This window comes from Cyclopterus lumpus, chromosome 9, assembly GCF_009769545.1.
Source record: "Cyclopterus lumpus isolate fCycLum1 chromosome 9, fCycLum1.pri, whole genome shotgun sequence".
Lineage (NCBI taxonomy): Eukaryota > Metazoa > Chordata > Actinopteri > Perciformes > Cyclopteridae > Cyclopterus > Cyclopterus lumpus.
In genome coordinates, this window is record NC_046974.1 from 18359 (window position 1) to 34194 (window position 15836).

Sequence of the window (15836 nt, forward strand, 5' to 3'; positions counted from 1 at the left end):
CTACCTGGGTGCCCTGGACAAGGGAAACCGGGGCACCGTCCCGGAGCCAGACCCAGGAGGGGAGCTCGTCAGCGAGCGTCTGGTGCCCGGGCTTTCGCCCATGGGGCCCGGTCGGGCTCAGCCCGAAAAAACACCGTGGAGAAGCAGTCACCCTGTGGACCTACCACCCGCAGGGAGAATTATCGGGGTCAGGTGCTATGTAGACCGGGCGGCGGGCCAGGCGGGAGACCTGGGCGGGCCGATCGCCGGCAGCATAGACTAGCTCTAGGGACGTGGAACGTCACCTCACTAGCGGGGAAAGAGCCGGAGCTGGTGCAGGAGGTGGAGCGGTACCAGCTAGATATAGTTGGGCTCACCTCCACGCACAGCATGGGCTCTGGAACCAAGCTCCTGGAGAAGGGTTGGACTTTGTCCTTTTCTGGAGTTGCCCAGGGTGAGAGGCGCCGGGCGGGAGTGGGGATACTCACGAGCCCCCGGCTGAGCGCCGCTGTGTTGGAGTTTTCCCCGGGGAACGAGAGGGTCGCCTCCCTGCGCCTACGGGTTGCGGGGAGTAAGGCTCTGACTGTTGTTTGTGCTTATGCACCGAACAGCATTTCGGAGTATCCAGACTTCTTGGAGTCGGTGGGAGGGGTCCTGGAAAGGGCGCCGCCTGCCGACTCCATAGTTCTCCTGGGAGACTTCAACGCTCACGTGGGCAATGACAGAGAAACCTGGCGGTGCGTGATTGGGAGGAACGGCTTGCCCGATCTGAACCAGAATGGTGTTTTGTTGTTGGACTTCTGTGGGAAGCCGTCAAACTGAAGAAGGAGGCCTTTCGGGCCTGGCTGGCCCAGGGGTCTCCGGAAGCAGCTGACGGGTACCGGCGGGCCAGAAGGGCTGCAGCTGCGATGGTCGCGGACGCTAAAACTCGAGCATGGGAGGAGTTCAGGGAGGCCATGGAGAAGGACTTTCGGTTGGCCTCAAGGAAATTCTGGCAAACCATCCGACGGCTCAGGAAGGGAAAGCAGGGTCTACCCCAGGCTGTTCTCAACAGGGGGGGGAAACTGCTGAACTGCAGTCCGCCCGGACTGGGGACATTGTCGGGCGGTGGAAAGAGCACTTTGAGGAACTCCTAAACCCGGCCAACATGTCCCCCGGAGAGGGGGCAGCGCCGGAAGACTTTGGGGTGGTTTCACCCATATCCCTGGCAGAGGTCGCTAAGGTAGTCAAAAAGCTCCTTGGTGGCAAGGCGCCAGGGGTGGATGAGATCCGCCCTGAGATGCTGAAAGCGCTGGACATTGTTGGGCTGTCTTGGTTGACACGCCTTTTCAGTGTTGCATGGGGGTCGGGAACAGTGCCCATGGACTGGCAGACCGGGGTGGTGGTTCCCATCTTCAAGACGGGGGACCGGAAAGTGTGCTCGAACTATCGTGGTATCACACTGCTCAGCCTCCCGGGAAAAGCTTATGCCAGGGTGCTGGAGAGGAGGCTCCGACCGCTTGTCGAACCTCGGATTCAAGACGAAGAGTGCGGATTCCGTCCCGGTCGTGGAACAGTGGACCAGCTCTTTACCCTCGCAAGATTACTGGAGGGGTCCTGGGAGTTTGCCCAACCAGTTTACATGTGCTTTGTAGACCTGGAGAAGGCTTTCGACCGGGTCCCTCGAGGGTTTTTGTGGGGGGTGCTGCGGGAGTATGGGGTGCCGGACCCGTTGGCACGGGCCATCCGGTCTCCGTACGCCTGCAGTAGGAGCTGTGTTCGTATCCTCGGTAGTAAGTCAGACACGTTCCCGGTGGGTGTTGGCCTCCGCCAGGGCTGCCCTTTATCACCGATCCTGTTCGTGACCATCATGGACAGGATATCTAGGCGCAGCCAGGGGGCGGAGAGGATCTGGTTCGGGAGTCTCGGGATCACCGCTCTGCTGTTCGCGGATGATGTGGTCCGGTTTGCCTCCTCGGACCGTGACCTCCAGCATTCACTGGGGCAATTTGCAGCCGAGTGCGAAGAGGCAGGGATGAGAGTTAGCACCTCCAAATCTGAGGCCATGGTGCTCTGCCGGAAACCGGCGGATTGCTCCCTCCAGGTGGGGGCAAACTGCCTACCCCAAGCGAAGGAGTTCAAGTATCTCGGTGTCACGAGTGAGGGTAAGGTGGAGCGGGAGATCGACAGGCTGATCGGTGCGGCTGCAGCAGTAAAACAGGTGCTGTACCGGTCCGTTTTGGTGAAGAGGGAGCTGAGCCGGAAGACGAAGCTCTCCATTTACTGGTTGGTCTACGTTCCAACCCTCACCTATGGTCACGAACTCTGGGTTGTGACCGAAAGAACGAGATCTCGGATACAAGCGGCCGAAATGAGCTTCCTCCGTAGGGTGGCCGGGCTCAGCCTTAGAGATAGGGTAAGGAGCTCGGACATCAGGGGGGAGCTTGGAGTCGAGTCGCTGCTCCTTCGTGTCGAAAGGAGTCAGCAGAGGTGGTTCGGGCATCTAGTCAGGATGCCTCCTGGACGCCTCCCATTAGAGGTTTTCCGGGCACGTCCAACTGGTAGGAGGCCCCGGCGAAGTCCGAGGACACGCTGGAGGGATTATATCTCCCTGCTGGCCTTGGAACGCCTCGGGATCCCCCAGAATGAGCTGGAAAGTGTTGCGGGTGAGAGGGAAGCCTGGGTCGGCCTGCTGAACCTGCTGCCACCGCGACCCGACCCCGGATAAGAGGTGATAATGGATGGATGGATGGATGCTTCCGTTGGGCAACATTGTCATTAATCTATCGATCAAACCAGAGGAAACCAACCAGCTCGCTAAAATTCAAGAATGTCTTAAAGTCATAAAAACATGGATGACCTGCAACTTCCTGATGTTAAACTCAGACAAAACTGAAGTTATTTTACTGGGCCCTGAACACCTCAGAGATCAATTATCTGGTGATGTGGTTTCTGTAGATGGCATTGCCCTGGCATCCAACACCACTGTAAAGAATCTCTAGTTATCTTTGACTGAGACTTGTCCTTTAACTCCCACGTTAAGCAAATCTCAAGGACTGCATTTTTTCATCTACGTAACATTTCAAAAATCAGGCACATCTTGTCCCAAAAAGATGCAGAAAAGCTGGTTCACGCGTTTGTTACTTCCAGACTAGATTACTGCAACTCCTTATTATCAGGCTGCTCTAATAAGTCTCTTAAGTCCCTCCAGTTGATCCAGAATGCTGCAGCTCGTGTACTTACAAAAACTAAGAAAAGAGATCACATTACTCCTGCATTAGCTGCTCTGCACTGACTCCCTGTAAAATCAAGAATCACATTTAAAATTCTTCTCCTCACCTACAAAGCCTTGATTGGTGATGCACCTTCATATCTTAAGGAGCTTGTAGTACCATATTGCCCCACTAGAGAGCTGCGCTCACTAAATGCGGGGTTCTCAGAGTCCTAAAAAGTATGATGGGAGCCAGAGCCTTCAGTTATCAAGCTCCTCTTTTATGGAACCAGCTTCCACTTTCAGTCCTGGAGGCAGACACAGTCACCTCATTCAAGAACAGACTTAAGACTTTCCTCTTTAATAGTGCTTATAGTTAGGGCTGAATCAGGTTTGCCCTGGTCCAGCCCCTTGATATGCTGCTATAGGCCTATAGGCTGCTGGGGGATGTTTTAGGATACACTGAGCACCTATCTCCTCTTCTCTCTCTCCTTATGGATGAATTTACATCTCTCCATTGCACCTTATTAACTCTGCTTCCTCCCCGGAGTCGTTGTGACTTCACGTCTCATAGGGTCCATTGGACCTGGAGGTGTCTGATGCTGGTGAGCCGGCCTCCCATTGGCCCTGCTGATGCCCCGCCCCCCCTCCTCTCTACCTCCTTCTGTTTCATGGATTGGAGTTCCATTCATACATTGTCATATTCATGTAATGTGTTTATGTAACTCTGTAACTCTGTTCATCTGGTCACATGACATCTATTACATCTGTCCATCCGGGGTGAGGGATCCTCCTCTGTTGCTCTCCTGAAGGTTCCTTCCCTTTTTTCCCTGTGAAAGGTTATTTTTGAGGAGTTTTTCCTGATCCGATGTGAGGTCAAAGGTCAGGGATGTCGTATGTTTACAGATTGTAAAGCCCTCTGATGGGAGTTTGTGATTTTTGGCTATACAAAATAAACTGAATTGAATTAAATTATACTACCTCAAGTGTATTATATTGTAGTATATCAGTGTGTATACTACCTGCGTGAGGTGTGTTAGCTCTGTTCCAAGATGTTCTAGAGCTTGTTTGTGTTTTTTTCTTTTGTCCTCCGTCAGTCGTTCGATGATGTCAGACCTCTGATGATTGACTACTGAGAGACCGACAGACAGACAGGTGGAACTACACTTAACTGAACATAAAATATCACTCAACAATCAATGACCTTGTGAAACAGATGTGTATTCTATCTACCTTGATGTGTTCAATGACATGATGTAAAGTGTGTTAAAACAAGCTATGATACATATTTAGACTTCCCTCTCTTCCATGGATATGAAATCTGGCTAACAATACATTTGTCATGAACATCAAGGCATCTTTTTGAATGTTTATGACATTTATGAAATATAAGTCTGTTGCCACTGGGCCTGACAACGTTTCTAAATTAATATTTATATATTTGATTATAAATACAATTTTACAATACGAACCCACAGAGTCAGGAAGTTTGCAGACATCGTTATCATCATTATCCACCTGCAGCTGCCTCCTGCTGGAGAGAGAACACAACAACCTGAGAGACATGTTAAACATGGCACTCAAAGACGTGATGTTACGCGGTATGGAGTATCTGTCCAACTGTCTGTCTACCTGCTTGTTGTACTGCAGTGTGTGTTACTATCCTCAGCAGACAGACAGTCTGTCCATGTGTCTCCGTGTCCAGCCATCAGAGATCTGGAAAGGTAAACCTATAAAACATGTAAACAGACACAAACTTTAGTAGCACTGACCAGTAACAGTGACCAGTAGCACTGACCAGTAACAGTGACCAGAACTGTGACCTTTACAGTGACCAGTAGCACTGACCAGTAATAGTGACCAGAACTGTGACCTTTACAGTGACCAGTAGCACTGACCAGTAATAGTGAACAGTAACACTGACCAGTAGCACTGACCAGTAACAGTGAACAGTAACAGTGACCAGTAGCACTTACCAGTAACAATGAGCAGTAAAACTGACCAGTAACAGTGACCAGAACTGTGACCTTTACAGTGACCAGTAGCACTGACCAGTATAGTGACCAGTAGCACTGACCAGTACAGTGACCAGTAGCACTGACCAGTAACAATGAGCAGTAAAACTAACCAGTAACACTAACCAGTAACACTAATCAGTAACACTAACCAGTAACACTAACCAGTAACAGTAACCAGTAACACTGACCAGTAACACTGACCAGTAACAGTAACCAGTAACACTGACCAGTAACACTAACCAGTAACACTAACCAGTAACACTGACCAGTAACACTAACCAGTAACAGTAACCAGTAACACTGACCAGTAACACTAACCAGTAACACTGACCAGTAACAGTAACCAGTAACACTGACCAGTAACACTAACCAGTAACACTGACCAGTAACAGTAACCAGTAACACTAACCAGTAACACTGACCAGTAACAGTAACCAGTAACACTAACCAGTAACACTAACCAGTAACACTAACCAGTAACACTGACCAGTAACACTAACCAGTAACAGTAACCAGTAACACTGACCAGTAACACTGACCAGTAACAGTAACCAGTAACACTGACCAGTAACACTAACCAGTAACACTAACCAGTAACACTGACCAGTAACACTGACCAGTAACACTAACCAGTAACACTAACCAGTAACAGTAACCAGTAACACTGACCAGTAACACTAACCAGTAACACTAACCAGTAACACTGACCAGTAACACTGACCAGTAACAGTAACCAGTAACACTGACCAGTAACACTAACCAGTAACACTGACCAGTAACAGTAACCAGTAACACTAACCAGTAACACTAACCAGTAACACTGACCAGTAACAGTAACCAGTAACACTAACCAGTAACACTAACCAGTAACACTGACCAGTAACACTAACCAGTAACAGTAACACTGACCAGTAACACTGACCAGTAACAGTAACCAGTAACACTGACCAGTAACAGTAACCAGTAACACTGACCAGTAACACTAACCAGTAACAGTAACCAGTAACACTAACCAGTAACACTGACCAGTAACACTGACCAGTAACACTGACCAGTAACAGTAACCAGTAACACTAACCAGTAACAGTAACCAGTAACACTAACCAGTAACACTGACCAGTAACACTAACCAGTAACACTGACCAGTAACACTAACCAGTAACACTAACCAGTAACACTGACCAGTAACACTAACCAGTAACACTGACCAGTAACACTAACCAGTAACACTAACCAGTAACACTGACCAGTAACACTAACCAGTAACACTAACCAGTAACACTGACCAGTAACACTAACCAGTAACAGTAACCAGTAACACTGACCAGTAACACTGACCAGTAACACTAACCAGTAACACTAACCAGTAACACTGACCAGTAACACTAACCAGTAACACTAACCAGTAACACTGACCAGTAACACTAACCAGTAACACTAACCAGTAACAGTGTAAACGGACAGACAGGTAATCAAAGATCAAAGAGCTTCTAAACCCACCTGAGCATCAAACAGCTGCCGGTAGACCTTCCTGCTCGCTGCCGCTCTGCGCTCACACACGCCGGGGTCCTGGTCCTGGAGGAGGTCCTGGTCCTGGAGGAGGTCCTGGTCCTGGAGGAGGTTCTGGTCCTGGAGGAGTCCGTTAAATCTTCGGTTAACGTATCCAGTAGGCGCGTCTTTGTGTCGCCATGGCACCGAGCGCGCAGAACGCGATGCGACGTTCATGGTCCGGAGAGAAAATCGTAAATATAAAAACTACACTTTGAAACCATAGAACGTGTTTAAAGTCTTTAATCAGACGAAATGTTTGGACCAGGAGGACCCGAACTGAGGGTCGTGACCCCCACAGGGTCGCAAGATACAGGTCAAAGACAGGAAGTAGCCAATGAAACAAACTGAGATAAAGAGTCACTGAGACAGACCATAATATAAACTATTATAACACAAGACAAGGGTCAGCGGTTTGGTTTAGTTTTTTTAATTTTGTTTATTCATCAGAGTTCATGTTTTTCTACATTCTTACATTTGATTTATTGTATATATTATATTTAATTGCTAAAAAATAAAAGATCTTTTGAAGAAAGACATGAACAGATGAAATGTTTGAAATGAAAAACATAGAAAATACTTCTGGTTGATCTTTTTTATTAGCAAAAAAAGAGAAAACAACATCTACATTTTGAATAATTTGTCAAAAGAATTACTGATGAGTGAGAAACAGTGTATTTTCTACTTCTATTATTATTATATAACTTTTCATGCGGTTTTATGTTCTCAGTGAAAAGTCGACTTCAAAGAACAAAATAGTGAAATCCACCTCTTTGATGAATATGAACATTTGAGACTCTTATTTTGAAAGACGCTCGTCTTCAATCGGAGTCGATGACTTCACTGCCACTGCTGTCGTCATGGTTACCGGCTGTGTACTCCTTGCAGACAACCTTTGACCTGAGGGCTAGCTTCCTGTTGTCATGGAAACAAGAAGCTCAGACTGCAGAAATAGTTTCATAAAAAGTTTAAGAGAAACCAGCTGATACCTGCGATAGAAGAAGGGCCTTCTGGAGGAGAGACAGCCGTCTGTCTCCTCGTCCTGCAAACAGACAGACAGATAACCCTGGTTCAGGTCTATAGTTAGAGCTGGTTCAGGTCTATAGTTAAGACTGGTTCAGGTCTATAGTTAAGACTGGTTCAGGTCTATAGTTAGGACTGGTTCAGGTCTATAGTTAGAGCTGGTTCAGGTCTATAGTTAGAGCTGGTTCAGGTCTATAGTTAAGACTGGTTCAGGTCTATAGTTAAGACTGGTTCAGGTCTATAGTTAGGACTGGTTCAGGTCTATAGTTAGAGCTGGTTCAGGTCTATAGTTAGGACTGGTTCAGGTTTATAGTTAGAGCTGGTTCAGGTCTATAGTTAGGGCTGGTTCAGGTCTATAGTTAGAGCTGGTTCAGGTTTATAGTTAGAGCTGGTTCAGGTCTATAGTTAGGACTGGTTCAGGTCTATAGTTAGGACTGGTTCAGGTCTATAGTTAGGACTGGTTCAGGTCTATAGTTAGGGCTGTTTCAGGTCTATAGTTAGGGCTGGTTCAGGTCTATAGTTAGGGATGGTTCGGGTTTATAGTTAGGACTGGTTCAGGTTTATAGTTAGAGCTGGTTCAGGTCTATAGTTAGAGCTGGTTCAGGTCTATAGTTAGGACTGGTTCAGGTCTATAGTTAGGACTGGTTCAGGTCTATAGTTAGAGCTGGTTCAGGTTTATAGTTAGAGCTGGTTCAGGTTTATAGTTAGAGCTGGTTCAGGTCTATAGTTAGGACTGGTTCAGGTCTATAGTTAGAGCTGGTTCAGGTTTATAGTTAGAGCTGGTTCAGGTCTATAGTTAGGACTGGTTCAGGTTTATAGTTAGAGCTGGTTCAGGTCTATAGTTAGGGCTGGTTCAGGTCTATAGTTAGAGCTGGTTCAGGTTTATAGTTAGAGCTGGTTCAGGTCTATAGTTAGGACTGGTTCAGGTCTATAGTTAGGACTGGTTCAGGTCTATAGTTAGGGCTGTTTCAGGTCTATAGTTAGGGCTGGTTCAGGTCTATAGTTAGGGATGGTTCGGGTTTATAGTTAGGACTGGTTCAGGTTTATAGTTAGAGCTGGTTCAGGTCTATAGTTAGGGCTGGTTCAGGTCTATAGTTAGAGCTGGTTCAGGTCTATAGTTAGGACTGGTTCAGGTCTATAGTTAGGGCTGTTTCAGGTCTATAGTTAGGGCTGGTTCAGGTCTATAGTTAGGGATGGTTCGGGTTTATAGTTAGAGCTGGTTCAGGTCTATAGTTAGGGATGGTTCGGGTTTATAGTTAGGACTGGTTCAGGTTTATAGTTAGAGCTGGTTCAGGTCTATAGTTAGGGATGGTTCGGGTTTATAGTTAGAGCTGGTTCAGGTCTATAGTTAGGGCTGGTTCAGGTCTATAGTTAGAGCTGGTTCAGGTCTATAGTTAGAGCTGGTTCAGGTCTATAGTTAGAGCTGGTTCAGGTCTATAGTTAGGGCTGGTTCAGGTCTATAGTTAGAGCTGGTTCAGGTCTATAGTTAGAGCTGGTTCAGGTCTATAGTTAGGACTGGTTCAGGTTTATAGTTAGAGCTGGTTCAGGTCTATAGTTAGGGCTGGTTCAGGTCTATAGTTAGAGCTGGTTCAGGTCTATAGTTAGGGATGGTTCGGGTTTATAGTGAGGGCTGGATTAGGTCTATTGTTAGGGCTGGTTCAGGTCTATAGTTAGAGCTGGTTGAGGTCTATAGTTAGGGATGGTTCGGGTTTATAGTGAGGGCTGGATTAGGTCTATTGTTAGGGCTGGTTCAGGTCTATAGTGAGGGCTGGTTCAGGTCTATAGTTAGGGCTGGTTCAGGTCTATAGTTAGAGCTGGTTCAGGTCTATAGTTAGAGCTGGTTCAGGTCTATAGTTAGGGCTGGTTCAGGTCTATAGTTAGGGATGGTTCGGGTTTATAGTTAGTACTGGTTCAGGTCTATAGTTAGGGCTGGTTCGGTTTTATAGTTAGGGCTGGTTCAGGTCTATAGTTAGGGCTGGTTCAGGTCTATAGTTAGGGATGGTTCGGGTTTATAGTGAGGGCTGGTTCAGGTCTATAGTTAGGGCTGGTTCAGGTCTATAGTTAGGGCTGGTTCAGGTCTATAGTTAGAGCTGGTTCAGGTCTATAGTTAGGGCTGGTTCAGGTCTATAGTTAGGGATGGTTCAGGTTTTATTATTAATCAGTTTCTGGTGTGATTACAGTGAGAAAAAGAGATGCCTCAGGTAAATTACCCATGATGCAGCAGTGCTGGGCCTGTGATCAGACTCTGTGGCTCCTCCTACAGGAAAGTCCAGTTGCTGCAGCGCTGACACCTCCTCGTTCTCCCCAGAGGTCCCACTTCGCACCTTCTCACTGCTACCTGATCACACAGGGTCACTTGACACCAGGTCACGTGACACAGGACCTGGTGTCAAGCAACAGCAGATCACATGACTCACCTTTAGCAGTGATCTCTGTGGGCTCCTCCTCTTCCTCGCTGCTCACACTCCTCTCACACTAAGCGGGACAGAGCATTCATCATTACATCATCATTACATCATCACCTCCTCATTCTACTACTCACCTGGTGAGTGTTGCATCTGAGTCTGCGGAGGCGTGTCTTAAGCTGTAGCACCTCCCCCTGTGACCTCAGCAGGAGGAGCTCCTGTCTGTCAAATTGTTCTGTGAGCTGTCTGACCTGCTCCCTGTACTGGTCCTTCTCCAGCAGGAGCAGCCGCACCTCCTCCTGCTGCTGCGTCCACGACGACAGCACCTGAAACACCAAACAGAGGTTCATGACACCCTCCTCCTCCCTCTCCTCTTCCTTATCTTCCTCCTCCTCCTCTTTGTCTTCCTCCTCCTCTTCATCGTCTTCTTCTTCATCCTCCTCTTCCTCCACTCTTCCTCCTCTCTTCCTCTCCTCCTCCTCCTCCTCACCTTGTCCCTCTCTCTGATCACCTCCTCCAGCTGTCTGAGGGTTTGTTTGTTTTGTTGACGGTACATCCTGACGTCTCCCTTCAGCTGAGCAGACAGCAGCTCCTGCTCCTCCTTCTCCTCCAGACTCTGGAAACATGAACATGTTTTTATTTCAGCTTTGTGACGAAATCCTGTGACTTATTATTCCTGTCATCTTTTGTATACTGTAATTAGTCTCTCCTTCTTCTCCTCCTCCTCACCTTGTCTCTCTGCTCCTCTGCTCTGTGGGTCTGTCTCCTTAACCTTAACACCGTAGTGATGAGGTTCAGCTGAAGAGGAGCTGAACCCTCCTTCTCCTGCGCCTCCTTCTCCTCTTTTTTCTCTTCCTGATTCTCCTCTATTTTCTCCTCCTGCTTTTCCTCGTTCAGCTCCATTCTGTTTGGGTGGAAGAAGGTCTCTGTGGGCGGAGCCAGACTGCTGCTCTGAAAACACACATTTTAAAATGTTCATCTGACACCAGTGTTGGTCCTCATAAATTTAGAAGAACACGCCAGTTACACTACTGATTCTAACCCTAAGTATCAGTAGAAGCATCAGTAGTGAAAGCAGTAGAAGTGTCAGTTGAAGTGTCAGTGGTGAAAGCAGTTGAAGTGTCAGTAGTGAAAGCAGTAGACGTATCAGTAGAAGCATCAGTAGTGAAAGCAGTAGAAGTGTCAGTAGAAGCATCAGTAGTGAAAGCAGTAGAAGTGTCAGTAGTGAAAGCAGTTGAAGTGTCAGTAGAAGTGTCAGTGGTGAAAGCAGTTGAAGTGTCAGTAGAAGTGTCAGTAGAAGTGTCAGTAGTGAAAGCAGTAGAAGTGTCAGTAGAAGTGTCAGTGGTGAAAGCAGTTGAAGTGTCAGTAGAAGTGTCAGTTGAAGTGTCAGTAGTGAAAGCAGTTGAAGTGTCAGTAGAAGTGTCAGTGGTGAAAGCAGTTGAAGTGTCAGTAGAAGTGTCAGTAGTGAAAGCAGTAGAAGTGTCAGTAGAAGTGTCAGTAGTGAAAGCAGTTGAAGTGTCAGTGGTGAAAGCAGCAGAAGTGGCAGTAGTGAAAGCAGTAGAAGTGTCAGTAGAAGTGTCAGTAGTGAAAGCAGTTGAAGTGTCAGTGGTGAAAGCAGCAGAAGTGGCAGTAGTGTAAGCAGTAGAAGTGTCAGTTGAAGTGTCAGTAGTGAAAGCAGTAGAAGTGTCAGTAGAAGTGTCAGTAGAAGTGTCAGTAGTGAAAGCAGTTGAAGTGTCAGTAGAAGTGTCAGTAGAAGTGTCAGTGGTGAAAGCAGTAGAAGTGTCAGTAGAAGTGTCAGTTGAAGTGTCAGTAGTGAAAGCAGTAGAAGTGTCAGTTGAAGTGTCAGTGGTGAAAGCAGTTGAAGTGTCAGTAGTGAAAGCAGTAGAAGTGTCAGTAGAAGTGTCAGTAGTGAAAGCAGTTGAAGTGTCAGTAGAAGTGTGTGGTGAAAGCAGTAGAAGTGTCAGTAGAAGTGTCAGTAGTGAAAGCAGTTGAAGTGTCAGTGGTGAAAGCAGCAGAAGTGGCAGTAAAAGTGTCAGTAGTGAAAGCAGTTGAAGTGTCAGTAGTGAAAGCAGTAGAAGTGTCAGTAGAAGTGTCAGTAGAAGTGTCAGTAGTGAAAGCAGTAGAAGTGTCAGTAGAAGTGTCAGTAGTGAAAGCAGTTGAAGTGTCAGTGGTGAAAGCAGCAGAAGTGTCAGTAGAAGTGTCAGTAGTGAAAGCAGTTGAAGTGTCAGTGGTGAAAGCAGCAGAAGTGTCAGTAGTGAAAGCAGCAGAAGTGTCAGTAGTGAAATCAGTTGAAGTGTCAGTAGTGAAAGCAGCAGAAGTGTCAGTAGAAGTGTCAGTAGTGAAAGCAGTTGAAGTGTCAGTGGTGAAAGCAGCAGAAGTGTCAGTAGAAGTGTCAGTAGTGAAAGCAGCAGAAGTGTCAGTAGTGAAATCAGTTGAAGTGTGTCTACCTCCTGGAGTGGTTTCAGTGTTCGTCTTCTCAGCAGTCGGGTCTGACTCTCAGCTCGCTGCACGGTGTGTTTCAGGTGTTCTACCTGCACACACACACTGAGGTCAGAGGTCAGATTTGTTTGCAGCTCTGTGTCGTGGTCAATGGGGGTTGTCAGCTGACCTCTATTTGCAGGTCCCGGTTGGCCAGCAGGGCGCTGCTCTTCTCTTGGCCTAGCGTGTTGACGTCGGCCATCAGACTGTAGTTGTGATTCCGGAGCTGCTTCACCTCCTCGCTCAGCTGCTCACGCTCCTCACGGACCTTCTGCACTCGCTCAGTCAGCTTCCTCAGCTCGCGGTCCTTCAGCTGCTGCTGCCGAGACCACGCCTCCTGAGGCAGGTGAAGCAGCACATCACTTGTCGGCACGGGATCCCGAGGTCTACCTGTCTCACACCTCCTTAGTAACCAGCCTACCTGTTCCTTGGCAACGGAGCAGGCCTGCTGGCGACGCCTCCTCTCTTCCTGCAGTGCCCTCTGCAGGCGGCTGAGCTCCGACATCAAGAACTGAGTCAGACCGGACTCACCTGCGGTGTCTGCAGAGGGAAACGGGTAGTCAGTCAGACAGACATTCAGATAGGTAAACAGTCAGACAGGTAGTCATTCAGACAGGTGAACAGACAGACATACATTCAGATAGGTAAACAGACAGACAGGTCAACAGACCGATGAGGATGCTGAAGGTCTTATTGGGTTCCTTCCCGGTGATCCGGCTGTAAAGTTGAGGATAATCCAGCTCCAGACTCTCCAGGAAGGCTGTGTAACCTTTGACCCCTGTCCTCTGCAAGATGTCCAGCAGGGCTCCTGCAGAGGACAGAGGTCAAAGATCAGTTCAGGTGTCAAACAGAGAACCCAGGTGATGGATGTGACCTGGATGAGTCTGACCCCAGGAGACTCGTAGAGGACTGGATTCTGTGAATCTGTCCCCAGGAGACTGAAGGAGGACCTGATTGGATGAGTCTGTCCCCAGGAGACTTAAAGAGGACCTGACTGGATGAGTCTGACCCCAGGAGACTCATAGAGGACTGGATTATGTGAGTCTGACCCCAGGAGACTTAAAGAGGACCTGATTGGATGAGTCTGACCCCAGGAAACTCAAAGAGGACCTGATTGGATGAGTCTGACCCCAGGAGACTTAAAGAGGACCTGACTGGATGAGTCTGACCCCAGGAAACTCAAAGAGGACCTGATTGGATGAGTCTGACCCCAGGAAACTCAAAGAGGACCTGATTGGATGAGTCTGACCCCAGGAGACTCAAAGAGGACCTGATTGGATGACAACGTGTTTCTTACCAACTTTTCTCCTCCTGATGACGAGGGCAGGGTCGTTAAAGAGCTGCTCCTCATCCTCAGCACTGACCACCTGACGGAAAACAACCAATCAATACCTACAGTTTTCAACAAAGAGGAGGAGGAGATGGTGGAGGAAGAGGAGGAGAGAAAGAGGATGAGAGGAAGCCAGGAAGAGGAGAGAAAAAGGAAGAGGAGAGAAAGAGGAGAAAGAGAAGGAGTACCTGACACTGGCGGAGGTACGGAGTAATTCTTGACGGTTCGATGTTCTTGATGAGAAGCACCCTGAAATCATCCAGCTGCAGCCAGCAGAGCTCGTCCTCACACAGCGTCTCCATCTGAGTATTAGTACACGCATACGGAGTATTAATACACACTCTGTATTAGTACACACTCATACTGAGATAATACACACATACCAAGTATTAATAAACACAGATAATACACACAAACTGAGTATAATACACACAGTGAGTATTAGTCCACTGAGTATTTGTACACATACAGTGAGTATTAGTACACACATACTAAGTATTAGTACAAACTGACTGTTAGTATTTGTAAACACAGTACATACTACTACACAGAGTATACTCACCTTCACTGTCTGATTAAACTACAGGACCTGTCTCTCTCTATCTCTCCGTCGTTTTCTCTTCTTCTGTGTTTTTTAAGAAGTTGTTTCTGTCACTTCCTGTTTTTGGCTCCTCCCTCTCTGACATTTATCTAAATCTACCAATCACATCACATCGACACCTCATTTGCATATCCAACAGGTTGTCTTGTTATTTACCGGTCTGATTCTGGATCAGATTCTCCTGATCAACATTAATAATAATCCATCCATCCATTTTCAATACCGCTTATCCTCATTAGGGTCGCGGGGGCGCTGGAGCCTATCCCAGCTGACATAGGGCGAAGGCAGGGGACACCCTGGACAGGCCGCCAGTCCATCGAGGGCACATGTAGGGACATACAACCATTCACTCTCACATTCACACCTATGGGACATTTAGAGATCAATTAACCTGCAGCATGTCTTTGGACTGTGGGAGGAAGCCGGAGAGCCCGGAGAGAACCCACGCTGCCACGGGGAGAACATGCAAACTCCACACAGAAGGACCGCTCCGACCGGGAATCGAACCCGCGGCCCTCTTGCTGTGAGGCGACAGTGCTAGCCACTACACCACCGTGCAGCCCATTTAATAATAATAATAGTAGTAATAACAATAATGGGGTATTACAGTTTAAACATTAAAGTGATGAAAACATCAATGTGATAATAACAATATATGTATTACTGTGCTAATGTTTCATATTAAACAAATCAAAGTCAGTTCTTTGGGACAGAAAGAGGAAGTGAAGGAGTCAGGAGGAAACACCAGCTAACTAAAACAGGAAGTGATGTCACTACTGATTCCTGGACATCTCTCTGAGCTGAAGTGAAACCAACGAAGAGAAGAAAGTCACAAGTTAAACTGTCAAAGAGAAAAAGTCAGAAACAAACAGGAAGTTATGAATTTTACCAACATGTCCCCACAAGTGTCCTCACAATCCAGTGTCCTCACAAGTGTCCTCACAATCTAGTGTCCTCACAATCCAGTGTCCCCACAAGTGTCCTCACAATCCAGTGTCCTCACAAGTGTCCTCACAATCTAGTGTCCTCACAATCCAGTGTCCCCACAAGTGTCCTCACAATCCAGTGTCCTCACAAGTGTCCTCACAATCCAATGTCCCCACAAGTGTCCTCACAATCCAGTGTCCTCACAAGTGTCCTCACAATCCAGTGTCCCCACAAGTGTCCTCACAATCCAATGTCCCCACAAGTGTCCTCACAATCCAATGTCCCCACAAGTGTCCTCACAATCCAGTGTCCTCACAATCAGAAGAGCCCACACAGC

General features: G+C 47.5%; 1 protein-coding gene across 2 annotated transcripts; it reads right to left on the reverse strand.

The window, feature by feature from the left end:
- Positions 1 to 7315: 7315 nt before the first annotated feature.
- On the reverse strand, positions 7316 to 14751 carry card9 (caspase recruitment domain family, member 9). 2 transcript variants are annotated; one of them, XM_034542602.1, is made up of 14 exons: positions 14534 to 14751; positions 14160 to 14334; positions 13939 to 14008; positions 13312 to 13449; positions 13063 to 13181; positions 12772 to 12978; positions 12611 to 12694; positions 10893 to 11114; positions 10654 to 10779; positions 10301 to 10489; positions 10176 to 10233; positions 9969 to 10096; positions 7725 to 7777; positions 7316 to 7650 (listed from the first exon to the last, which is right to left on the reverse strand). In XM_034542602.1, the coding sequence occupies exons 2-14, from the start codon at positions 14271 to 14273 to the stop codon at positions 7557 to 7559; spliced, it is 1602 nt and encodes a 533-aa protein (XP_034398493.1). In that variant the 5' UTR covers positions 14274 to 14334; positions 14534 to 14751; the 3' UTR covers positions 7316 to 7556. The 2 variants fall into 2 exon arrangements, with proteins under 2 accessions (XP_034398493.1, XP_034398492.1); XM_034542601.1 differs by having other exon boundaries at positions 14160 to 14273; positions 14534 to 14748.
- Positions 14752 to 15836: the final 1085 nt, after the last annotated feature.

Coding starts and splice junctions, on each gene's coding strand:
- card9 (XM_034542602.1), bottom strand. CDS start 14,273: ATGGAGACGCTGTGTGAGGACGAGCTCTGCTGGCTGCAGCTGGATGAT. Junction 14,009..14,159: donor CGTACCTCCGCCAGTGTCAG/GTACTCCTTCTC, acceptor GTTTTCCGTCAG/GTGGTCAGTGCTGAGGATGA. Junction 7,651..7,724: donor AGGCCCTTCTTCTATCGCAG/GTATCAGCTGGT, acceptor CCATGACAACAG/GAAGCTAGCCCTCAGGTCAA.